This window comes from Microtus oregoni, unplaced genomic scaffold (genome assembly GCF_018167655.1).
Source record: "Microtus oregoni isolate MIOR12 unplaced genomic scaffold, Mior012 000036F_ref0000092, whole genome shotgun sequence".
In the NCBI taxonomy this organism is placed as follows: Eukaryota; Metazoa; Chordata; class Mammalia; order Rodentia; family Cricetidae; genus Microtus; species Microtus oregoni.
The window spans coordinates 21982442-22008778 of record NW_024543095.1 but is presented as its reverse complement, the minus strand read 5'-3'; the positions used below and the strand labels follow the sequence as shown (position 1 = coordinate 22008778).

The window sequence follows — 26337 nt, the reverse complement described above, 5'->3', positions numbered from 1 at the left end:
CTCGGGAAGAGATACAAAAAGCAGGGTTTTGAGCAGGTGGTTCTTTTCATCAGAAATCACCTCAGCTAATGCTGATTATTTTTTTTTTAAAAAGGAGTCTTTCCATTTGATGTCTATAATAAAACGTTAAAAATTAATGATCTTAAAAATCAGTGACCACCCTACTCTGAGAATACACACCAGGTAAACCGCATAACAGAAAATGAAAGGGAGGTTTTTCTAGAAAGCTATTCTCCTAGTTCTTTGTATGATTACAGGATGGAGGGAACCTGGTGTGGGAGTATGGAGGGAGATGTATGTCATAGATACTCAGAGCAAGAACTGTGGCTTAGATACATTCACCACAGCATCAACTAACTGGCCTGTTTTTGCTTTGCCAAATGTATTGCTAAGAACAAGGGTGTAGTGAATGCAGAAGAAAGAATTAAAATACATAATCCAGCATCAAAACAAAACAAAAATGTGGGAAAGGTATCATCTCAGTGTATGAATGTAGAAAAGCTCCAAGGGCATTACCTTTAATCACCTCTGCCTGCTTCTAAGGGGTGTGGTTTCATGCCTCACCTGGCAATAAGCCATTCAGGCAGTCAGCCTTGCAGAGTGAGGAAAGAGCGGCTGAATCAAATAAGACAATTTACCAAACGTTTCCTTTTTAAACGTGGGAGATCAGTTTTGAAACTGCATTAGAAACCAAACAATTGCCAACAGAACTTCTGCCTGTCAGCTCCTCCAGAGCAAACAGCTTGGGTTTTCAGAGGTACTGGGATTTCCTAGGAAACAGGAGTGTAAACTTGAGAAAAAAAGCAGGCCCAGCATAGGAATGACAGGGAGCTGAGCTAATCATATCCTGCGTCTGTAGCAGCGTTTTTCAGGCCATCCAATTAGCACTGAAAGTTTTGAAGGGGAGGGACACCATGGGAAGACAGGTAAGAGGGAGGAGACATAGGCCATAGGAGAATACAAGAGTCCCCAGGGGCAGAAAGAAGTCCGTGTCCATAGTTTCCGCTTGAAGCAGCCTGTTGCTACAGATTAGCATTTCAGGTAACTTAATGTTCTTATTTATTCTATTACCTCTGTCACTTTTGCTTCATTTTTAAGTATGAGGCGCTATGATCTAAAGAAAAAAAAATAGCCTTGATGAGGAATCGTGTCCCAAGGAAGCCATCCCTAGGTTGTGGCTTGGCCCCTGGGGTAGTCTCCTGGAAGAGACGCTTAGAGAAAATTCAGTTTCATTTAGCAAAGGCGAAGGAAACAACCCATTCTGAGAGGCGTCTGTGCTCGGTTCTTGGATGAGGAGTGTTTTCATGATTTGCTAAGGATCCTGGTGCCCCTGATGAAACTAAGCCTAGGAGAATTCTGTTTCCAAACCACAAATCAACCAACAAATATATTCCAATATTTTTGTGAGGTAAATTTTACTGATTATGCCATAACTGTGGACTGTTGATAGATTAAGAATTAAAATTAGGGTTATAATTTTTTTTTTGGTGGTTTGAGAATTTTGTACACAGATGTTATGTATAAATATAACATCCCTCCATCTTGAATTAATGGCTTCTACTTTATCATTGTTGCATGTACATGCATCTTTCTTTCTCTCTTTCACACCCGCAGACTCACTAATTAAACCCATTTAGTGATGCCAGTAAGTACTTGGGTTTAAGGTTGACCACCTTGTCAGGGGACTTTTCCCTGCAGGTGGGGAAGGATTTCCTCTTTTTTTATCAGTCAATGTTTGCTTGTTGCTCTTTTTCTTACTCCTTTTATCTAAACACTTTCTAAAGATTATAATTTAATTGTATCATTCCTCCTTTCCTTTCACTACTCCAACCTCCCTATACACCACTTTTGCCTTCTTAAATAAGTGGTTGCTTTTAATTTAACAATATATGTATATTTTGTTTATGAACACTAGTAATATTTTGGTAGCATTGAGTATGCTATCTTATGTACAATATTATACAAAAGAGCCTGCGTGATCATAATGCTAAGGAGTGTGTACAGAATTTTAAGCATTTAATGAACCTTTGAAGGGATTAAAGATAGAGACACACTTTAGAGACACACTTTATGACTCTGATCCAGAGCTACAACAGAAACATCTTTTTCTTTCAGTTCTGGTAAGGCAAAGCCAGTTGAGTAATGGTTTCTATGGTGGCATTGGACAAGGGAGTGGACGGATGTGTGACAGGACAGCATGGGTGCTTCCTTTAACAGAAAAATAAAGGTAGTAGTGTGATCTCTATGGGGATGAAGCAAGTGACATCTGTTGGCACTGCTGTTCATGCCATGAACAAATGTCAAAGACACGGGAAGTCAATGATGATGGGAAGAATCTGTAGTTGTTCTTTGGGGTGAGCTTTGCCATTCTGACTAGGGGAAGATGGAATGTCATAGTTATTTTGATTTGCATTTCCCTAGTTTCTAGGGATGATGAAATACTTTTTTTTTTTGAGGAATTTTTAAGCCATACTTTTTTTCTTCTTTGAAGATCTTGCTGTTCAGAATCCAGGGCCAGGTTTTTATTTTCATTATTTATTTAAATAAATTTTATTATTTTTTTTTTCGAGTCAGGGTTTCTCTGTGACTAGCTCTTGTAGACTAGGCTGGCCTTGATCTCAGAAATCCACCTGCCTCTGCCTCCCAAGTCCTAGGACTAAAGGCGTGTGCCTCCTGCCGCCTCTGTTTAGCCAGGCCCAAGTTTTGATTGGGTCATGTTTTTTGGTTTTACTTGACTCTTTGATCTTTTTTAAAGTTTTTTTTAAATATACATTCTTTATATTAGTCATTTGTTTGATAAAGAGCCAGCAAATATTATTTCCCATTTTGTAGGTGTTCTATTTTCCTGGTTGTTGATTTAGCTGTGGAGGAGATTTTAGCTTTATGAATCCAACTTACCAATTATTGGACTTAGTCTTGAGCAAATGGAATCCTACTCTGGAAGTCCTTTCAGACACCAATAGCCTGTAGCCATGTTTTCTTCTAGCAGTTTCAGTGTCTCAGGTTTCATGCTTAGGTCTTTCATCTTTTTGGAGAGTTTTTGTGCAAGATGATAGGTATGGCTTTAAATTCAATACTCTGCATGTGGACATTCAATTTTCCTAGCACCATTTGTTGAAGTTGTATCCAATATTATGCTTTTAGTGTCTTTGTCATATATTAAATGTCTGAAGTTACAAGTCGTAACTTGGTTTGGTTCTTTGCTTTTGTTCCCTTGGTCTGTCTTAGCATTTTTGTGATAAAACACATGTCCAAAGCAGGCTGGGGAGAAAAGGGTTGATTTGGGCTGCACTTCCACATCATAGTCAGGACAGAAATTTAAACCGGGCAGGGCCCTGGAGACAGGAGCTGATGCAGAGATCAGTGTTTATGGTACCATTTTCTGGGCATGTGGTCATGGGCTAAATGATAAAGCTAGCTAAGTAAAAATCCAAGTGTCCCAGCCAGCAAACAGCATCTGATATCAAGGCTGTTTCTCCTGGCTGTGAGTGAGCTCTCTGTTTAGAGTTGTGTGGAAGACCAAGAAGATGCCCTTTGAGTTCCTGTTTGAATGACCAGAGCTGGTTTTGTCAGTGGCAGAGTGTAGTCTCTAAACTGCAACAAGTCCTCTTCTCTCCTCAGCACCTCTTGGTCAGTGTTTTTATCACAGATGAGCATGAATAATTGTTGAGATGCTGCTCCCTGCAGAGTTTGCAATGAAACGAGGATCTGCAAAATTGGCCTGTGTCTGCATGGCATGCTCAGGACCATCCTCTCCCAGAGACTCTGAGCTGATGACAAGGTGCTTGGGAGGGGTAAGGTGTTGATCTCATGACAGTTTGATAATTTTTCATCCCTGTAATATGGTGTTTTAAAGCTTTACCCTACTGAATTTTCTTATAAAATTTTGATTACTATGGACAGTACTTTGGAATGGTTGTCTTTGGTGTAAAAACAAAGTATGCTGAGCAAGGCAGGAAGTAGCCTTCTTCCATGGCCTCTGTATCTCCTCCTGCCTCCTGCCCTGTTTGAGTTCTTGTCTTGACTTTCCTCAGTGATGGACTGTAGTGGACTGTAACATGAAACAAAAATTCCACCCACTGTTTGGCCATAGTGTTTTCTCACAGTAATATAAACCCTAACTCAGAAAAGGATACTTTGAAAGTATTTTTCAAATATTCACAAACATGGGAAATAGTACTTAATTTTCACCCCAGTATTAACAGAAAGATTAAAGAGCAGGCTTCTCTATGCTAAAATAACATAGAGCCCACAGCACCACATTGAAAAGAGAGAGAAGTTCTCAGTAGTCATGAAACTCCAGGGCCTTGGTCTTGGACTTCATCTCTAGGACCCCAGAGAATAAAATTAGTTCCTTTGTAAATTACCCAGTCTGTGGTGCTTTGTTAGCGGGGTGGAGAGAGGAAAGAGGGGTGAGAGAGACCAGTGGCATAAAAGGGACCCAATAGAAAGGATTTAGATGAAGCATTGGGCTTAGTCAGTCATAAATGTATCGGCGTAAATAAATGCAATGCAGATACTAAAGAATATTTACACTTTAATGATAAACTTACAGAACCGAAGTTCCCACTTGGCACAGGAGGTAGGAAGGAAAGGGCGGAGCTGCCTCCCGCGAGCCCATTTATCTGTAGGCATTTGCCCGAGGCAAACCCCGCCCCCTAAAGGGGCTGTCTTAACCCTACATCTCCGCCTTTGGTCTAAATAATACAGAATTAAACCAAATATAACTATAAACAATAATAACAAATGATAAATATAACAAACAATATTGAGAACAAAAGTTTTGTTAGGCATTCTATCTCAAGGAGTCTAAATAATGTAGAGAGTAACTACTATTAAATAATCTTCAACTCCATCAAAGATCTGAGAAGGGAATAAATATTACTTAACAAATGAGAGATATCTAAAATGTGCAACAAATGACAGAGACATTTGGCAATCACCCAAAGTCTCGTTTGCAATGTTGAGTCAACCAACTTTGGCTAAGGCCTAACATAACTGACATAACATTATCAAATGCAAGGAACTTCCTTAGAATTATCCTACCCTGTCTTGGCAAGATAAGACAATCCTGTTTCATATCTTAGTCAGTAGTTGAGGTATGGGTTTTTCTTAACCCAAAGGCCAGTTCTGCCAAGAAGACAAGCTCCCAGTGGAGTGTCTTTGGTGCTCAACGTTCTCTCGGGAGTAGAGTGGTGTTGCCAGGAGTAATTGTGTCTCATTGGCACAGAATTCTAGGTTAGATTAAAGGCCATTTTCTACAGCTCTTCAAAGAGGCTGAAGATTATACTATCTATACTAAAAAGAATCTCTATGTATCTAAAAGACCTGATTAACCTAAAAATAAATATGACAAACATATAATTCTCAATACCTATCTAATTTGAAAACTAAGAGAGTAAACAACTGTGCAATATATGAAGACAATGATCTTTACCTGTAAACAATGTCATTACATATCAAAATGTAAACAATGTTATTATATAAATAGTACCAGAGGTAGAAATGTACATTGTGATATGATAGATGTATCCATACAATATAAGCATACTCTTATACAAAAATAGAGGTAGGAACACTCACATTCAATATTCAATATATCAATATACAAAAAACAGTACCAATATAATTTTCTAAAAACAGTAAGTCATAAATACCAATCATCCCATCAAACCAGTTAATCCCCCCCTTTTTTGTATATACCCCTAATTTTATACAATATCTCCCCATCCCCTCAACCCTAAACCAACCATTAAAAGATGTCCCTAACCCTGTGGGCAAACTCTGTTGGGAGAGGGGACGTCGTCCTCTTAGATTGTTTCTAGCTGACATGGGGGTGACGTTCTTTTTAGGGGCCCCTGTGAAAGTAATTGATGGTAAAATTTCCAAATTAACCTTTGACTTAAGAAAATTATAACTAGTCTCTGAGTGTTTTGAGAAGGTCCGGCCAGAGTGTTGTCAAAAATGTGTATCATTTGAAATTGTCTCTTGCAGTTGGTACAAAAAAACAGGTCTAATATTAGCGCTTAAAAAAAAAAAATTCATGACGTCATAAAAGCCAGATTGAGTTGATGTTGTGGGGCCCCATCTTCATCCTGGAAACTTCAAAGATTACTGTAGGAAAATATGATGCTGTTATGGGAAATTTAAATATTAACAACAAGGACATATACTGACATATAAAGAAAGACACAGATATGAGGAAAGGCAAAGAAAGTTTATGAAATATAAAATTATTCTTATTCTGTCCCATTTCATGGCCCCTGACCTGAGACAGAAACTCTGAAATATCTCTTATCAACAGGCTTGGAATTGAAGAGGGACTGAGCCATAGTCCAACTCCAAAACCAGCTCTACACATTTATAAAGAAGTGTTCAATAAAACATATAAATAGATATAAAAAAATCAATATTTACAGTATATATAGAATTTTATTGTTGATACTCAGTGGGTTGTAACTATTTTTCACCCATCAGTAATTAAATATTCAGGGTCCCTTAAATTCTTTGAAGATGAGTATTTTCCTGTGGAGATAAGAAAAGAACCCTGCCCCCAACCTATCTGTAATCCTTACCATCAGAATGCCCATCATCCTTGTGAATGAATTGTTATTTATCTTTTCCAAGTGACTTCTCTTCTTCAAACCGAACCTTTATTAATTTTGATGGTATCCATAATTTTTCCTCCCTGTGGAGATAAGAGCAAAACCCCTTCCCCAACGCAGCATATCTCCTGGCTTCCATTGTGAGGTCAGCACATCCTTGAAATAAACTGGTTGATTTAGTTCAGCAGACTTTTCCATTATCCAATGTCTTTCTGCAGCCGCCATTCCCTTCTCATTAGCGTTGAGAAAATTCATGGTTAACAAAGCATTATGTAACCTATTTTGGGGGGTGTTTTTCACCCCTTTCTGATTGTTCAACATATCCTTTATAGTTCGATTTGATCTTTCTATGACTGTTTGACCTGTAGGATTGTATGGTATACCTGTAACAAGCTTGATATTGTAATAATCAAAAAACCATTTCATTTTCCTAGAGACATAAGCAGGACCATTATCTGTCTTTATTTGTGTAGGTATACCCATGATAGCCATGACTTCTAATAAATGAGTGATTACTGAATCAGCTTTTTCTGAACTTAAAGCAGTTGCCCATTGAAAGCCTGAATAAGTGTCAATGATGTGATGAACATACTTCAATTTGCCAAATTCTGCAAAGTGGAACACATCCATCTGCCAGATTTTAATCCTATGGGTGTCCTTTGGATTAGCCCCTGTTGGCAGTGGTGTTTGGTTATAGAAAGAGCAGGTAGGGCATTTTTTCATAATCTCCTTAGCTTGTTGCCATGTAATAGATAACTCTTTTTTTAAACCTTTGTTATTAACATGATGTTTTTTATGAAATTTAGAGGCTTGTAGCACACTACCAATCAATAATTGATCAATTTCTGCATTACCTTGTGCTAGAGGACCTGGCAGACCCGTATGGGATTGGATGTGTGTTATGTACATAGATAGGGCAAAGCCTGTTCCTGATCAAATCTTGAACCTGGATAAAAAATGAGGTTAGTTCTGTATCATCAGGTATAAATTCAGCAGTTTCAATATGTAAAATAACTCTTTCTGTGTATTGTGAATCAGTAACTATATTAATAGGTTCTTTAAAATCTCTTAGTACCATAAGAATGGCATATAATTCTGCCTTCTGGACAGAATCATAAGGACTTTGTTCCACCTTACCCAAGTCTTCTGATTTGTAACCTACCTTCCCTGATTTATTGGCATCAGTTTAGAATGTACGGGCTCCAGTTATTGGAACATCATGGACGATTCGAGGAAGGATCCAAGAAGTTCTCTTTATGAAGTTAAGCCGCTTGCTTTTTGGATAGTTGTTATTAATGTCTCCCAAAAAATTAGCAAAAGCTCTTTGCCATGGTTCATTATCTTCCCATAATTTCTTTAGTTTATCAGCAGTGAAAGGCACTATAATTTCTTCTGGGTCTATGCCTGCTAGTTGACGAAGTCTCAGCTTGCCTTTTATAATTAACTCAGAGACTTTTTCCACATAAGTTTTCAGTTTCTTACTTGGTTTATGTGGTAAAAAGATCCATTCCAAGATAATATCATCTCTCTGCATTAAAATTCCTGTAGGAGAAATTTTTGATGGTAATATGACGAGAATACAATCGAGCTCTGCATTCATTCTGTCGACATGTGCCTGTTGTAATTTCTCCTTAATCATTGTCAGTTCCTTTTCTGCTTCAGCTGTTAATTCTCTGGGACTGTTTAAATCTTTATCACCATCCAAGGTTTTGTTCAAATGAATTATTAGATCAGGTGTTATTTCGATAGCTGGTTGTAGACTAGAAATGTCTCCTAACAGTCTTTGAAAGTCATTAAGAGTCCGTAGGTGATCTCTCCTAATTTGTGCCTTTTGTGTCTTAATTTTTTGCAAACCTATTCTATAAACTAAATAATTAACAGAATCTCCCTTCTGAATCTTTTCAGGAGCAATTTGCAATCCCCATTTAGGTAACAGTATCTGTATTTCTTCAAACAGTCTGTTCAAGGTATCTATGTTTGAATCAGATAACAATATGTCGTCCATGTAATGGTATACTATAGATTTGGGAAATTTCTTGCGTATTATTTGCAATGGTTGGTTCACAAAATATTGGCACAGGGAGGGGCTATTTAACATACCCTGGGGGAGGACGGCCCAATGGTACCTCCTCGAAGGTTGAGAATTGTTATAAGTAGGCACTGTGAAGGCAAATTTTTCTCTATCTTCTTTTTGCAAAGGTATAGTGAAAAAACAATCCTTTAAATCAATAACTATGAGAGGCCATCCTTTTGGTAATAAAGAGGGCAAAGGAATTCCAGATTGCAGAGGGCCCATAGGTTGAATAACCTTGTTGATGGCCCTGAGATCTGTCACCATTCTCCATTTACCTGATTTTTTCTTAACCACAAATACAGGAGAATTCCAAGGGCTGGTAGATTCTTCTATATGTCCAGCATCTAATTGTTCTTGTACCAGCTGTTCTAAAGCCTGTAACTTTTCCTCAGCTAAAGGCCATTGCTTTGTCCATATTGGTTTCTCAGTCAACCATTTTAGAGGCAAGGCTGTTGGTATCTCTGAAGGGACATCAATTGCTTGTTCTTGCACAGCCCGAATGGCCGGTTTTCTCCATTTGTAATAACTTTTAATATTATTTTCAGAAACATAGGCTCTAGAAGTAGCAGGAATGTTAATTTGGGTATTCCATTGTTGTAATAGGTCACGACCCCATAAATTCATTGCAATATTGGCTACATATGGCCTTAATTTTCCTATTTGTCCCTCAGGCCCTATACATTCAACCCATCTCATGCTCTGCCTTACTCGAGATAGGGTTCCAATTCCCAGGAGCTGAACATTTACATTCTGAAGAGGCCAATATGGATGCCAAGATTCTGGGGTAATGATACTTACATCAGCACCTATGTTCAGCAGGCCAGTAATAAAAATGCCATTTACACACACTCTCAGCTTAGGTCTTTGATCATTTATAGAAGTTTGCCAAAACACACGTTACTCATCTTTCTGATTACTATTGCTTGTAACAGTAGGCATGTGGCTTCCTAATTGTCCTGACGAGGCACGTTCTCTGCAGAAAGTGGAAATGACTAAACCATTTTTGCCATGGGGACCTGTGAGGCCCCCCTCTCATGTTTTCCATCTGTATCAGATTGCCTTGTTTATCTCTTGTAGACCTGCATTCATTTGTCCAATGCCTGCCTTTTTCACATCTTCTACATAAACCTGAAGGCTGAGTCCTTCTATTTCTATTATTTCTAGAAGATGCATTATTATTATTTCTGAAAATCCGTTGTTTACAATTCCTTTTCATTTGACCCAGTTTGCCATAATTAAAACATTTGGTATTCTGGTGTCTCCTTTTACCATTGGAAATTGCTTCTTCTACCCATGCTTCAGTGCCATAATCAAATGTGTCAACATTTAGTGTATGCAAGACCCATTCTTCCAAGGATGCTGATCTGAACTTTAAAGGCCCCAAGATCTTTTTGCATTCCACATTTGTATTTTCGTAAGCCAAAGAGTCAATTATTATACGTCTTGCTTCTGGGTCAGATATCCCTATTTGTACAGCCTTAGTTAACCTTTGTAAAAAGTCACTAAAGGGTTCTCTCTGACCCTGTTTAACTGTGACAAATGATTCCATTCTCTGTCCTGGGTCTTGTACTCTGTCCCAAGCCCTTAAGGCTGCTGTAGTACACATGGAGAGTATGTTTTCATCCAAATTAGCTTGTTCCCGAGAGTCGGAAAAGAGCCCTTCACCTAGAATTTTATCTAGGGAAATGTCAATTCCCTTTGCCTTTTCCTGCTGCTCTAAAAGTCTAGCCTCTTGCCTGAATAAGCATTTCCATTTTAATTGCGGTCCACTCTCAAGGACCGCGAAGCTCAGTTGGAGCCAGTCCGAGGGGGTTACTCTGTTTGTTGTGGCCCAAGATTTTACCATCTCTTTAACAAAAGAGGCGTGCATCCCAAAAGTCATAACAACCTGTTTAATTTCCTTGAGGTCATTCATATGGACAGGCTCCCATGTATCTTCCTTGATGACCCTAGGGTTTCTGAAACCAATCACCTTTTCTGTTGTTATTACTGGAAAGGCATGTAGAGCTGTAGGTAGAGCTTTGTGGAAATTGTCCCTGAGGGATTTATCCACAGACATAGTTAAAATTTGCCTTTCTACCCTTTGCTCTTCTTCATCAGAATTTAGAAATTCCTCAATCTTTTCAATTTTATTTATCATTGCTTTTTGTAATGTCTGAATCTCCTCTCCAGAATTATGTTCCAAAGCCTTCATTGAGGATTCTAAAGTTTGAAATTTGTCCATTAGAGATAACTTGTCATCTTTGGACATAATTTTTATGGCATAAACCATGCCTTCTTGTATAGATAATCTTTCCGCCAATCTGTCATAAGCTTTAGACAAAATTCGATTGTCACATTCAGCAGTTTTGATTCTCTCAGTTAATGTTTCAGTTTCTACAGAAAGGGACTGCTGGAACTTACGATCTAATTCAACTGTTCCTTCTTCCATAGTAATGAATTTTTCCTTAACATCAGCCTGTACCTTTTCTAGATTTTGCTCAGTTAACCGAGTCATGTTAAACAAAGATCTGTTTTCTTCCTGGAGAACTTCAAACTGATTCTTGAGAAGATTGTTGTCATTCTCAATAGTTTTTAAACGTTCAACCTCTGCCTTAAGAGATTTGATCATTTTCCTATTATCAAACCAAATAATGCTAAGGAAAATTAAGAATCCCAGGAATATCCATAGATGTGGGGTGATAGACACCTCTTGTAAGATCTCCCAAATGGTCACTCAAAAAAGCTGTTGAAATCTGAAATTGTCACGTTCTCAGACATTTTATTTATAAAAGAAAAAATTCTTTTACCTGCAATGACTGGTTCCTGCCAGTGGTGGCGAAAGAGTCCACTTGAGTCCACGTGGCCTAAGTCTGAAATAAATGACTCAAAAACAAAATTGAAACAGACACCAGTCTGATAAGTAGCAATTGGGCCAGAATGGGAACAGAGAGAAAAGCCTCCAACGTGAACAAATCAAAGGGATGCCGGTGTGCCCGGGCTGGCAGGGTTGCTGTCACGTGACCCGAGCGCTGGCGGAGGTGGGAGGGGAACAGAGACTGATCACGTTGTTACAGAGGCGCTGCCGATTTCAAATCACCGGGGAGTGCTAGCTCTCCCATCCCGCTTGATTCTCTAGCAAGCAGCAGGGAAAATCAAGTCACTCAGAATCTCAGCTGCTTCCGCGTGCCCAGGGAGACCACTGTCGGGAGCAGTGGCCCCAAGAGACTCCGATTTGGGCTGGGTCTCGGCAAAGCCCCACGTTGGGCGCCAAATGTATCTGCGTAAATAAATGCAATGCAGATATTAAAGAATATTTACCACTTTACTGATAAACTTACAGAACCGAAGTTCCCGCGTGGCCAGGAGGTAGGAAGGAAAGGGCGGAGCTGCCTCCCGCGAGCCCATTTATCTGTAGGCATTTGCCCGAGGCAAACCCCACCCCCTAAAGGGGATGTCTTAACCCTACACATAAAGAGAAATGCCTTATTGTTTCTGGCCTCGGCGTGGACTATTTGGGTGCATTGCTTTACCTAAGAGCCCATCAGAGTGACTGAAGTCTGCTCTGGAATCAGAAAGCTAGACAAGTTTGTACTGAAAATGGTTATGAAGGCAGCATAAGGCATAGCCATGGGCCTTAGGATGAAGTCTGAGGTAAGGGAGGCAGGGGGGAATGGGAGTGAAGGTGGGCATGCTTTCTTCCTCAAAATGGCTTCAAGCCCTCCTACCTTAGCCAGTTGTCACCTGCTCTGCAGATTGTTTCTCTGCTCTATCCTTTCCATCAGAACAGTGTTTTAAAACTGCAGGAACTGTTCCAGCAACAGTACCTCTTTTTGTTTTGGAAATATCTAATGCGATGGCACAGACACTTAATAACAGAAATCCCTAAAATGGCATTTGAAGTTAAAAAACTAACCCCAAAGAACTACTGCTCAGTTTAGCAGTCTGGAAAATAGCCTTAACATTAAGGGGAAGGAACTACCTTGGGGAAATCAGTACAGCTCTGCAGGCACTTGCTGTTCTTAGGGGCTGCCTTATGTGACTGCCACCCAGTAGGATGGTTTTCTTGCAGCACACATTCCCTGTAATTAAGCACTAGTGGGCAAAAAATATGACTGGCAGAAACCAAATGAGACCTAGCCAGTCACTGTGGTGCACACCCCTGGCAGCCAGGAGAGGAGGCCTCTTCCTTGATACATATTCCTTGCTCCAGCCCTGCACATCCTTTCCTCTGACTTCCATTATGTGATTCTGCCCTCTCCCCTTGGCACTCTACAGATTGACTCCTTTTATGTAGTTTTATTTGAGCAGGTCAAAGGTGTTCCAGGTCTCTTGACTACTTGTCAGGGAAATCCAAGGAAGGCTTCAGTTTTGAGGATTTAGTGAGACATTTCTTTGGGCTTAATAATAAACTGGATGTGGAAGAAGTTGATGTTTTAGGATGTATGGATGGATATGCTAGAGAATGCTTTGAAGATTTGGTCTTCCTTTGTGTTTACAGGTTGATGTCTATGTAGTTATGGAAAGAGGGAGTGAGAAAGGGATGGAAGTAGGGAGGGATGGAGGAATGAAGGAAGGAAGGGAAGGGGGAGGGAGCAAGGTGTAGTTCATTTTTCTGCCACCAGATAGCACTAAAGAGATCTCAAAAAAGTGCAGAAGCAGAAGTGTAAGTCAGGACCTTGAAGGAGAACACTGTCGGATGGGAAGTGGGAATAAAGGAATCCCATACTAGCTCCTAATAGTAAGGAGTTCTTTATTAAAGGAGAACTCACAGATCACAAAAAGGAAACAGAAACAGAATTGAACATCCTGGTGTGGCAGGCAGGAAGTGAGAGGGCTTGGCTAAGTCATAAGAGAAAATTAACTATGACTTTCTAGTCTTCAACCCCATCAAAGACCTGAGAAGGGAGATAATATTACTTGAATAAGCAGTGAGTGCAATCAAAAAGCTTCCAAAAAATGTGCAGTAAATGACAGAGACAACTGGTTACCTGGGCAATCACTCAAAGTCTCATTTGGAACATTAGAGCAACCAACTTTGGTTAAGGCCTAGAGTAACTGACAGATCATTTTAAGAGGCAGGAAGATTTTCAAAACTCTCTTACCCTGTCTTGGTAGTCTTTTTCCTTGTATTTTGCTTATCCAGTCTAGACACCGTGCATTTTGTCAGTAGTCGAGGCATGGGCATTTCCTTGCTCAAAGGCCAGTTTTGCCAAGAAGAAAACAAGCTCCAAATGAGTGTCTTCGGTGCTCAACATTCTCTCGGGAATAAATGGGTGCTGCCAGGAGCAATTGTGTCTCACATCAACAGAACCCTAAGTTATTTAAAGGCCATATTCTACAGCCTTTTGAAGTGATTGAAGATTACCTATCTATGCAGAATACAATCTCTATGTATCTAAAAGACCTGAGTAGTGTAAAGTATAAGTATGACAAACCTGGATGACTATTGACCTATAATACTTAATACCTGCATAAGTTAAAGACTAAGGCTTTATATTAGACTATTAAAGAATCTTTAAACTACTATGCAGAAAATGAGAACAATGACCTCAAATTGTAAACAATGTATGAGTGTCTTGATCAGAAATAGAAATGTATAATGCAATATGATAAATATATACTAAAATTGTATCAATATGCAAAATGTCTTAAACGGAGGTAGAAACATGCTTAAATATCCCTTCCTCGTCACTATGGGTGAGGGTGGGTTTGAGTGAAGAGAGGCAAGGCAACAGCAGCTCTGGATACAGCCCTAGTTCTCCCTTCATCTCACACCTCAAGCTTCTTCACGTGGATTTTAAACGGATTCACCACTGTCCACAGGGTCGAGGCAGTATACTGGACACAATAAACTCATTCTGGCTGCATATTCCATCTTCTGTGACCTCTCATAAATATGACATACATCTACATAGAAACTGTCCCGCGCTACCGTCTCGCCAGCAAGAACGACAGGGCACATTCAGGATCCTTCTGCAGAAAAGCTTTATGCGTCTTGAGAGGGAGAGCGTAAGCTTACAGAGCGAAGACCTCAAGGGTCAAAAACCCGGCCCTTATATAGCTTAACAGTCCTCGCCTCGGACGTGTCAAACTCTGACTGGCTGCAGCCTGTCAAACCCTATGACACCACGGGAGAGGCAGAGAGCAAGGGATGGAAAGTTACTATGTGCATGCGCACTGGCTTGACAAGGTAAACTGTCATTTACCATGCACATGCGCACTGGCTTGATTACAGTGGTGGTGCTGATGGTCAGCGTCATCTTGCAATGGAGTATGTGGGAACGGCTCCCCACAAGAAACATACATGCAAATGAAATAAAAATAAAAAGGGTGTATTTCTTTACTTAGGCTATTTAACTTTTTGCTTTGTCCAAAGCATGTGGTACACCAGTCATCTCAATTATATAGGAACCATCCTTGTTGAACACTCACAGCCCTAGCCTAGATATTTTTTTTAGCTTCTCTTATGGATAAAATAATATCATTTCCTCTTTGTTGTCTAGAAAGTCCCCAGGCCAAAACTGTGATATCTGTGATCTTTTTCTTGGGATGAAGTGGGGATAAAGTGAGATTCCAGGCTGTGAATATTGTCTGTGCCTGCTGTTGCTGCCCGAAACCTATCAATCTAGACAGAGGTTTGCTGAAGCAAAGCACTGAACAAGCTAACTGTACATATGCTGAGCCAACACATGGTGGTGCTGTGTCCCCATGCATTGGGAAGGGCTACCTCCTAAGCCTAGTTCATATTGACAGATTGTATTGTTGTGACCAGAGTCAAAAGGGGTATTTTGGAGTCAGACACTCTTTAACTGGGGCTGTGATGTCAGCGACATCGTGGCATCATATTTGGAGACTGCAGCTGGATGTATTATTCAAACCTCAGAGCTTTGAGTATATCTTGCCCTTCTTTATTGGAAATACTGCTCTATCCCACCTTCCTCTCAAACCCCAGGTCTTGCAATCTTTATTTTTCCTGTTCCGCTTTAATGTGAGGCTGCACAATTCAAGTGAAGATTCTGTTCCCTCTAGAGCTTGATTCTCTGAGTTACCCCTCAGACTCCTAACTTCTATTCTGACACAGTACATTGAAAAGAGGATGTGGTTAATATTGGCTGCTTGTTGATGAATTAAGTGACTAAATGATGAAAAGCAATGGTCGACGTGAGCATCTCAAGTACCACGTTTGACTGCAATGTTTTTCTGAATTCATCAGGTCATATCAAGTAGCATCATCCTACATCACCCCTGGTAGAACTGGCCTCAGAAGGAAGAAGTGGTTGCAGTCTAGATCCCTGCTTTTGGTCTTCCCAAGGTCTATTTTTATTTTTCATGAGGAAGTGCCAGAAAATTACACTTTGAATTTCTTACATACTGTTATATATGGTGGGGCCGAAAGAATCTGGTGAGATTAAAAAGTCTAATGTCTATTGTTCGTTGGGACTTATAGGAAAGTAATGTTATTAATCCATGCTTGTTTTCCTACTCTGGTTTTACTGTGTTCTACCAACTTTATGTATTAGAAACTTAATTCCAAAGTTTATATGTTATGACACTTTCCAGTAGAACCTTTGTGATATAACTAAAGTTAGAAGAAGGCCTCAGAGTGGGGCCTCCATGATGGCTACAGTGTGGCCTTAACAAAAGGGAAGGGGGCTTAGGCCTGACATACTTGTTCTGTTATGGCATGTGATACCCTGCAAAGTGCAGTAAGAAGCCTCTCACTTGGTGCTAAGCAGATCCTGGTGTTCTCTGATCTCTCCTGTCCACTGTCTACTCTAGGTAGCTGCTGTCACATGCAACAGACAACAGAGTTTGTCTCAAACTTATATTCACCAGGGATAGGTTTGGAGAAATAAGCACAAAATTTAGGCACCTATACTTTTGGTCTTGCGCTCTTCCCACTGATGTAAGAGTTCTAAGAATCCAAATCTGGACTGGCCAGGTCACCTTCTACTATTTCTGAATATTTCTTACAGAAAAGAGCAACTAAGGGAGTAAGGTAGGTGTGTGTGTATGTGTGTGTGTGTGTGTGTGTGTGTGCGCGCATGCGAGCGCGCATGTGTGTGAAAGAGATAGAAAGAGAGAGGACTGTTTTTTCAGTTTTATTCTTCCTTAAAAGCCTTGCTTGAAGGGCATTAACCTACTAAAGAGAGTTTATGAGTTACTGGTAAGCCTCACTAACACTCTTACAGAGAAAGTGAGGACAGAACTTGACACTTAAACCAAAGGGGAGAGCATAAAATGTAGGATCAAATGGATACAGGGCCTTATAAATTATATATGCATACACACACAAACACACACCACATCACAACTGGTTCAAACAAGTAAGTACTGAGAATTTTACTATCAACTCCCACAGATGTTCCATGGTATCTCTCACTTTTCCGTATACATACATACTGCTTTGTTCAACTTTAGCATCCTTAGCAGCTTCTGAATGCTTTCTTTTTTTTTTCCATTTTCCTTTCACCATTAAGGACGTGTTTCTGTGGACAGAGAAGGGCTTCAGAAAGACCAAAGCATATTGGGAAATGGCTGTGTTCTTCATTATTTTCCAGAGTGATGAGAACATATGTCTGCGAAACTAGATAAGTAGGTTGTAAAAATGCCAGGCACACAATTGGCATAGTTAAAAATTGTAAAATTTTAGGAAGTTTGAGACTATTTCCTGAGGGCAGAATGACAGAAGGCTGTATGTTTCATTGCGCCAACTCCCCAGCTAGATACAGGCAGTACGGTCTAAATTCCACTGACAGGCTGTGGATTCTCCTTTCAGATGGCAGGGACAGCACGCCATGACCGTGAGATGGCAATCCAATCCAAGAAAAAGCTCTCCACAGCAACTGATCCCATTGAAAGACTGCGATTGCAGTGCCTGGCCAGGGGCTCTGCAGGCATCAAAGGTCTTGGCAGGTAGGATGGTGTCTTAGTTACTTTTCTAAATCAGTAGCAAAACACTATGACTATGGAAACTTGTAGATGAAACCATTTAATTGGGAGCTTAACAGTTCTAAATGGTTAGAGTCCATGACCAGCAGGCAATCAGGCATGGCACTAGGTGCTAGCTGAGAGTTTACATCCTGATCTGACGGTAAGCAGAGAGATATAACCTCAAAACCCACTCCCAGTGATGCTTCTCCTCCAATAAGACTACAACTCTTAATCTTATCAAGAGGTCCACCAGATGGGTACCAAAAATTCAAGCATATAAGCCTATAAGAGGCATTGGTCTACAAACCACCACAGTGGGGATACAGTGAAAGGAAATACATCAGAATTGTCTAGGTGAGCCTTACACTGACTTTGTGATATTGGGCAAATAATTTCCTCTTAAGGCCTCAGTTTCTTATCTACGAAATTCATTGTTTTGGAGAGAGGATCTGAGTCCTCATGACAGGTTTTGTTCTTAACTCCAAGTTCAGTAAAGCATGTGTCTGTTCCAAAGAAGGGAAGCTCCTGTGGCATGGAGGCCAAGGAAAGCATGCTTAGGAGTACAGACACTCGGAAGGACATGGAGAAAGGCCCTGCCCAAAGCTGGGGTAGAAGAAGGAGGTGTAACAATAATTAAAGAATTTAGAAAAACAGGCATGGTGGCATATTCCTGTTATCCCAGCACTGGGGAGGTGGAAGCAAGAGGATCAGCAGCTCAATGCCATTTCTGGCTACATAATGAGTTGAGGCCACCAGCCTTGGCTACATGGATTTTGTATAAAAGAGAATTTGGAGCTTGCTTCCAGCCAGGCTGGCATGTCTCACTTGCCACCGTAATTGCTCATGGGATGACTTAGTGTTCACCTCAGTAGCAGTCTATTGGTCAAGCGATTCTGCTTATATTCCCTGATACTTGATAGTATGTATAGACTTGAGGACTGGAAATTCCAAGGAGAAAGGAGACTGAGTCTTCTAAGATTGAACTTTGTATATTTTAACAAATTATAATGAATATATATCATAAACGTGGCCTTGTACATATTTTGGGGCCGTCATGCGTGGACAAGCTTCTGCAGGTCCCATGAAGGACCAAGACTAAGAGAGTACACAAATGTGCTGTTCAGTGGTATGAGAATCTGTTTGATAAAGAAGTACAGGATGTCTGTGTAAGGAGAACACAACCTCACACTCAGAGGCTGCAGAAACTTTATTTGCAGTCAGGTACTGGGCAGCTGGGGAAGCCCCTCTAAAAAACTCCCAAAGAACAAATACCCAAGGCACTTTCATACCTTTCTTAAAATAAACTCTGCTCTGTTAAAAGTTCAAGGGTGTAGATATAAGAATCCTGCTACTCATGCTCTCATAGGCCACTTCCTTTCAGTGTTGTGGGGTTCCAACCTCTAGGTCCTCTTGGGTTCACTTCCTTGTCTTCAGTTCAGACCTCTGAGGAACCCTGACTTGTGTTCCACTAACAATCATGCAATTGGATTCTTCCTGCTGTCCACACCATTTCCACCGTGTGCTACCCTCAACCTTTATCTAAACTAGCCCTTCCATTGTGAGCTGCTACCATCTCTCCCTGAGCTTTCTGCTTAAACTGCCCTCTGTCTACCTTATATTGTTGGCTTTGGTCTCACTGTGTCTTCAATTCATGTAGAGGGAAACCCTCACTCCACCCTTGTCTTTGGATCTATTGGAAAGCAGGTATTTCCCCTTTATTCTAAGTCCAGACCCCAGTAAATATACCCCACAAATGCAAACATTCTCACCGATCTTGATTTTGAAGGACACCTCTTTAGTTAGTGTCTGCCCTTTACAAACTCCAGCGTTCTTATTCTGTGAAATGTATGCTTGTGGAACCATCTTCCCATCTTGTCTTAAGAATTTATTCTGAAGCTCAACATCAAGTTGATTCTGTTATCATTTTGGCACCTCTAATTTTTGACACATAAGCCTATAGAATTCCAATAGTATATATTCTTCCTTACGCACTTCCTACTCTCCAAGAAATGGAGAGAGCTCCTATTTCTATTGCCAATATCCTGAATTCACCATATGTCTTACGCATGGCTGAGAGAGCTCATCTTTACTCTGTCCTTTTGTACACACCAGGAAGAAAATCCTATTTTGAGCTCTAATTTATATCTTATAGCAGAAAAGAAACTCTAAGTTTTTAACTAATTGGAGGCTAGTGAAAAATCTCTGGCAGTTGCTTTTCTTTTTCTTTCTGCAAATGAAGCTATCTACACTCATCATTTCTTGAGTTGGAATATTGAGAATTATCTTCATCAGTCCACCACAGTGATGATCTGATTTCACAGAATTTTGAGGTCTCTTCTTATACTGTTATCTGAGTGGCTCATGGGCAGACTCTCAGCCTCTTTCACTGCCAAAGTTTCTGCATAATTCTTTCAACCAGTTCTTTCTAAGGACTCTAAGAATTTATCTTGATGATATTCTGCTCGTGAAAACTATGCAGTTACTTTATCATGTAACAAAGTTTTATCATGTAACAAGTTTTACATGTCTTATCATGTAACAAGGTTGAAGCACCTTAGAACTTAAGGAGATTAAAATTCTTTATATTTTTCTATCGATCCTCTTGTCCGTGCTTCTTCCATCTCTTTTAAGCTTTGGTAGCTGTCTTCTTGCTTCTACAGACAGACAAGGGATGTTCCCCACACTACTAGAGATCTAAAATGCTTCTCCTTGCCAGAACTCAGAATAGCTGATCTCCCTCCTTTCCTATCTCCCTGTCTCTGAATAAATTTCATACGGATAGAGTCTGTGTCTCATTCAACTATGTATTTCAAATTACAATATTTAATCTAATGTTTGACAGCTTATAAGATGCCTAACTGATGATGAAGTTTTTTGAACAATCCAAGATGTATCAGCAACACATTGTTTATTTCAAATTAATCTTTGAAGACAGAAACTTGTCAGCCTATTTCTTGTAGTAGGAAAGTTTATTCATTAACTCATCTAGCTGGGGAATACTAAAAGAGTGATTGCTACACAGTGAATTTATAGCAATAAAAAGCATAGAGATAGACTCTGCCACCAAATAGCCCATGTCCAAATCTGCATAATGTTCTTATTTACTTAATAAATATCCAAAGTGTTCTTTCTAGCTTTTAAAAAAAATATGAAATATAAATTAACAAGAGTCTGAAATTTTATTTATTTTTAGTTTTTCATTGCTAATCAGTCAGCGTAAATGGCTCCATTCTGGAATATTATACATAAATATATATCCATTCTTATTCATCCTTTCTTCATTGTCCTATTTCTTTACTCCTTCTTGCTGGTCACTTCCTCCACATAGTGAGGCATCTACCTTTATGTCATTTGCATCTGAATCCCTCATCTTTACATAGTACTAGCAAAAAGAAAATCGTAAGCTGTAACTTAGCAATTGCATTTATTTTAGTGTTAATTAGAAATGATAGGTCAAGAGCATAGACTTTTGTGGAAAAGTGAGACCCAGTTATACTCAAGTTTATATAGCTGTTGTTACTGCAGAACTAGAATTCAGGTTCACCTTTCTGAAATCCTAAATTATAATTCTGTCTGTTATGTTTCTAGCAAAAATATAATTCTTAGGGCTTTAGTATGGGGAGTGGTGTATGGTGGAGGAAAGGAAATGAGTAAGATCATAAGAGCATGATATGGCATTTATAGAAAGGCCTTAAGCATCACAAGATCAATGAGACGGCACACCATTTCTTTCATAAAAGTTGTAGGTACCATGCATTTGGAACATAGACTCCTAGCCTATAACAGATGTGTTTCTAAGCAGAGGCCTCCTGTGGACAAAACAGCATCTGTATACTTTATGTGGTCAGTGCACATAAGTGGAGAATTAGAAGCCTTATTTATGTTTGATAATAGTTTCTAGAAATTTTACTAAGATTAATATGATTTACTAAAAATAAAAATACGATGCTTCAATTGCTTGTCTACATTTTTGGCATTTGTTTAAGTGGAAGATGAGGAAAATATGATTTATTAGCAAACAAGGGTTCCTGTAAAGGTTACCTATATTAGTAACTCTTTGATGTGGCCGGAAAACAAACAAGCAGTCTCTGGTTACAACTCTTCATTATTTTAACAAGATACCTGGGATAATAAACCTGCATGGAGAAAAAGTTCTTCTTGGCTCACAGTCAGAGGTTTCAGTTTATGATCAATGAACTTCATTGCTGTGGCCTGTGGCAGGGCATTGCCTTAGCACAAGGAGAACGCAGTAGGGGTACAGCTGCCTGTTCTTGTTGGCTGGGAGGCTAGAAGAAAGCAGGCAGGGTCCGGGCAATAGCCTTCGCAAGGGCACAACTCCAATTATCTGATTTCCATCCAGTAGGCACCAGTTTCAGCAAGCACTACAAACCTCCAGCAGCACTACTGCACCCGACAGCCAAGCCGTCACACCTAGATGTTTGAGAGACTGAAAAACTAACTGTTGTACATGTCATGGAATTAGAATCAAAGAGTACAACTGCAGCCTTCTATGTGTGTATGTGTGTGTGTGTGTGTCCATGAGCAATGTGAGTTTGAAAGTTGGCTTTCCTGTAGGAAATGCTCAGAGCCTCTGAGCTCAACAGTGAGTCTGCGGAGAAAAGTCTAAAACTTATGTATTGTATTTGAAAGCAAATGGGGGTGGCTCACTTTTCCCATCTTTACGCTTAGACGTTGTTCTTTGTGTTTATTTGTTTTGTTTTATCTTATTTTTCCATGTTGTTATCTTCAGAGTGTTTCGGATCATGGATGACAATAACAACCGAACCCTTGATTTCAAAGAATTTTTGAAAGGGTTAAATGATTACGCTGTGGTCATGGAGAAAGAAGAGGTAGAAGAACTTTTCCGGAGATTTGATAGAGATGGAAATGGGACCATAGACTTCAATGAGTTCCTTCTCACATTAAGGGTAAATATTTTCCCCAGACTTTTGCCCTATGAATCAGTGTTTTCTGTGGAAGAGTTTGACTTTCACATGGTTTGGGTTGACTACTTTAAAGTTTTGTTTTCAGAACTTGCTAGTACATTTCACGGGGGTGTGGGCAGAAGATTGAGCCAGATGAGGGACTTTCTGTAGTATCTCACTTAGTGGTACCCAAGTAATTTCACACCACTGGTGGGAGTGTCAAGTCAGATCTGCTTAGAAGTTCATTTGCATATGTATTTATCCACATGTGTATATTTATTTTTATTTTTTAATTTATCTAGCCCCCAATGTCCAGAGCCAGAAAGGAGGTAATTATGAAAGCTTTTAGGAAGTTAGACAAAACCGGAGATGGTGTTATAACCATTGAAGACCTTCGCGAAGTTTATAATGCTAAACACCATCCAAAGTACCAAAATGGGGAATGGACGGAGGAGCAAGTCTTCCGGAAGTTTCTGGACAACTTTGACTCACCGTATGACAAAGATGGGTTGGTAAGTGAAAAAGATGAATCCAGATGGAATTTGTCTACCCCCAGTGAAATTGTAAATAAGGAATAGGTTCAAAGCCTTAAAAAAACCCTCAACATATTGATACCCTAACTGTTAGAAATAGAAGATTACCATTCTCCCCACATACAGCTAACTATATTCTCATGAATTAAATTACAATAAAAGTGCGCTTAGTTTTATAGAGGACCAATATGCTTTGGAACAGATAAGCAAGGCTATTCAGGGCGTTTTGTTTGTCTTACACTTGTCCATAGAAGCATCATTTGTTATCACACTTTCCTGAGTGAAAAAGCAGCTGCTGGGAAAGGGAATCCCAGGGAGCAGAATTCACCCTGACTCATGCTTTGGTTTGAGATCAGCTTGCACATCTAAATTACAGTGAACTTCAAGGCAAAAATAGTCACTCCATTTTCATTAATCATTGTCTTCAACTATACAAGATGCTGTGTACTGGAAGAGATGGGCTAAGAGCCCAAAGCTACCTGTTTAAACACTTGGAGGCAGTTTTTGTTTTAGAGGACCTGAGAGTTATGGTGATGTGGGAGGGGAGTCCCTCAGCCTGGGCAGCAGCTGCACCTCTTAACCTGGGGGCCAGACCAGAAAAGGTAAGACTAGGAAGGGGTGGTGCTTATGAGAAGAAGAAGAAGCAAGCCTCCTCCCCGTGAAGGGAATTTCCCCTCCCTTTCCCATAAAACCTGCTGACTTGTCTTATTATCAAGGGGCAAGAGGTAGGAAGGGGGAAGTTTCCTGCCTCCCTGCTGACATTTTGTAGTCAGCGATGGAGAAGTAGTTGAAGTGGTGTCTGGTAGGTTGAGGAATTGTTAACAGCAGATACAAAAGAGTTCCAGCTTCTGTTGGGCAGCCGAGGGTCTAGGACAGAAATAACAGAACTGTGTGTTTCCTCTAGTGCTGCTGTCTTTGATCTACCAAGATGTCAGAGAAAATAGCCAACTGCCATTTCCCCTAATAGCTCAACTCTCCATAGTCCCTGTTGTCTTTCATTCTTTCTGCAGGTGGTTCCTCCTTGTCACCAGGGGAAATGTCAGCTGCTTTTGGCTCTAACAAGTCCAAGTAGCCATGTGTGATTCAACTGACTTAACGTCTCTATTGCAGGTCCTTCTCAAATTTATCTCAATCAGCCACATTGATCTCTCAAAATCTCAAAAGGTTATTGGGAGTTTTTCTGTAGTTACAGTATGTGATGTTGCTTGAATAGCATAGACCTGTAATAATGTTGAATATTAGCTATTCATTATCTTCAGGTGTGTGTCTTGAAAATTCAAATTACTGATGAACCATGATGTCTGACATATGGGAAGATGTATCCTTAGTCTTTGTATATTTAATATATACTCCATTGGTGCTTACACACTCCATATCTGAGAGCCTTAGATCTAGAATATTTAGAAAGCCTTACTTTTATTAGTAAACATAATATATATACAGCCTTATGTATTATGACAATGAATGTGAACAATGTTTATCAAACACTTATCAACTGACTATTGTGTTAAGGGCTTTACAGTCATCTTATGTAATAGACAAAATGAAATAAATATGTTCATAAAAGTGATTCAACCTTTTGTGGGTTCTGTGAATCAACCCCAGGAGCTCTTAATGAACAGCCAGTACTCATGATGCTGAACATTTCCCCGGCCTTGAAACTTTTGTAATTTTACTGACATCTTAAAAACATAAGAAACTGTAAATACAAAAAAAAACCCTATGGCAAACTCTTTCATACAGACAAAAATTCATGCATGTATGTAATTTATTTGCATTTACAGATGGATGATCCCAGCTTCAGTATTCACTGAGTTCAGGGTTATGCTTCCTGGCATCTTTCACTGGATTGAGAGAGGAAGCTTATGAAACAATATATAGAGACATTGTAGGTCACATGAATTTTTTTGATTAACTTACATTTTTTTGTTTCATTAAAAAAAGGGCATTTTGTTCATGAGCCCCTATAGTACAAAAAAGAGATAGTAATGGTCCTAAACATTAGTGAGACAGATTAAGCTGTTAGGAACTAGAAAGAATTCTTCAGTTATTTATGAGTTTCCTTTCTTGTGATGCTTTTAATCTTTTGACTTTGAGGTTGGCTAACTCCTATTAACTCATGAGACTTCCTTCCTTTTTTCTAAAAGGAGAGTCCTCTGAACCTCAGTATGGAAGTAGATGTTTCTGCTGATATTCCAAAGACAGTCATATACACAGAGTGGAGAGCAGGGGGAGGGGTGGGAAAAGCAGAGGGGAAAGTCATGTTTTTGCTCACTTTCAGCCTTGAACGAACAGTTCATACCTTAGAAACTCACAGAAATTATACACTTTACTAGAAATTGTTTTCTTTACCCATAGGACAAAGCATTTCTTGGAAGGTGAGACATTGCTTAGCCTGACACTGGATATGGAATATTTCTTATATGTGCCAGAAAGACAGTATTAACCGCGAATATATCTACTTCTAATTCTGTGTTTAGTCTCTGTTTTTGAACCCACAGGCCCCAGATTTTAAAGAAAAGATAACAACCTATGCCTCGCTCTTTTCTTAGGGTGGTTTGGATGTTTTCAAGGCTTACTTCTTTTGTCCCGAGCTATTTTCACAACTATCCTTAACTTGGTTTTTCTTTGCTTTTAGGTCTGTTCCTCAGCTGTAAGCATACACACAGACATCCTTGGTGGTAACACCCCTTTTCTTTACAGGGATGGAAGGGAGGCCTCCACTGAAAAGCAACGCAAAGTGTCCTTTCTCTTTCTAACTCCTCTCTCACAGGTGACCCCCGAGGAGTTCATGAACTATTATGCAGGCGTGAGTGCATCCATTGACACCGATGTGTACTTCATCATCATGATGACTACTGCCTGGAAGCTCTAGATGCCTGACCCTGGGATCCAGGTCATGGAGACAGCCATGTGACTCTAAATGATCAAAATGCACCTCAAAAACTCAGAATGATATTTTATTTCATATTCATCGCACATCTTCTTCTTTGCCAACATAGTTTATTTTCTAGGGCTGACAGAAGGGCAGAAATAAAGTCACTAAGTAATTAACTGTGAACTTGTGTTCTTTGAAACTGTTTCCTTATTTCTAAAATAGGAATTATTAAAGTTGCATCTCTAAATTTGCTAGCACTGTGGCTATGTCAATCAACTTATGATGTCTCCCTTGGTCATCAGTGAAATTTTGAATCTTGTAATTATGACCTTATTTGCACAGAAAGTCAAGATAGTTTCACCTTTAAGCTAGGTGTGAGAATGTCTCTATTTGTATAGTTGTAAAA

At 39.7% G+C, this 26337-nt stretch overlaps 1 protein-coding gene across 1 annotated transcript; it reads left to right on the top strand.

Annotated features, from left to right (window-relative positions):
* Window positions 1–939: 939 nt before the first annotated feature.
* On the top strand, window positions 940–26114 carry Capsl (calcyphosine like). The gene is made up of 5 exons (XM_041631295.1): window positions 940–1041; window positions 17441–17577; window positions 22346–22523; window positions 22823–23032; window positions 25827–26114. Exons 2-5 carry the CDS (start codon window positions 17441–17443, stop codon window positions 25926–25928), a joined length of 627 nt encoding a protein of 208 aa, XP_041487229.1. The 5' UTR covers window positions 940–1041; the 3' UTR covers window positions 25929–26114.
* The last annotated feature ends 223 nt before the right edge of the window (window positions 26115–26337 follow it).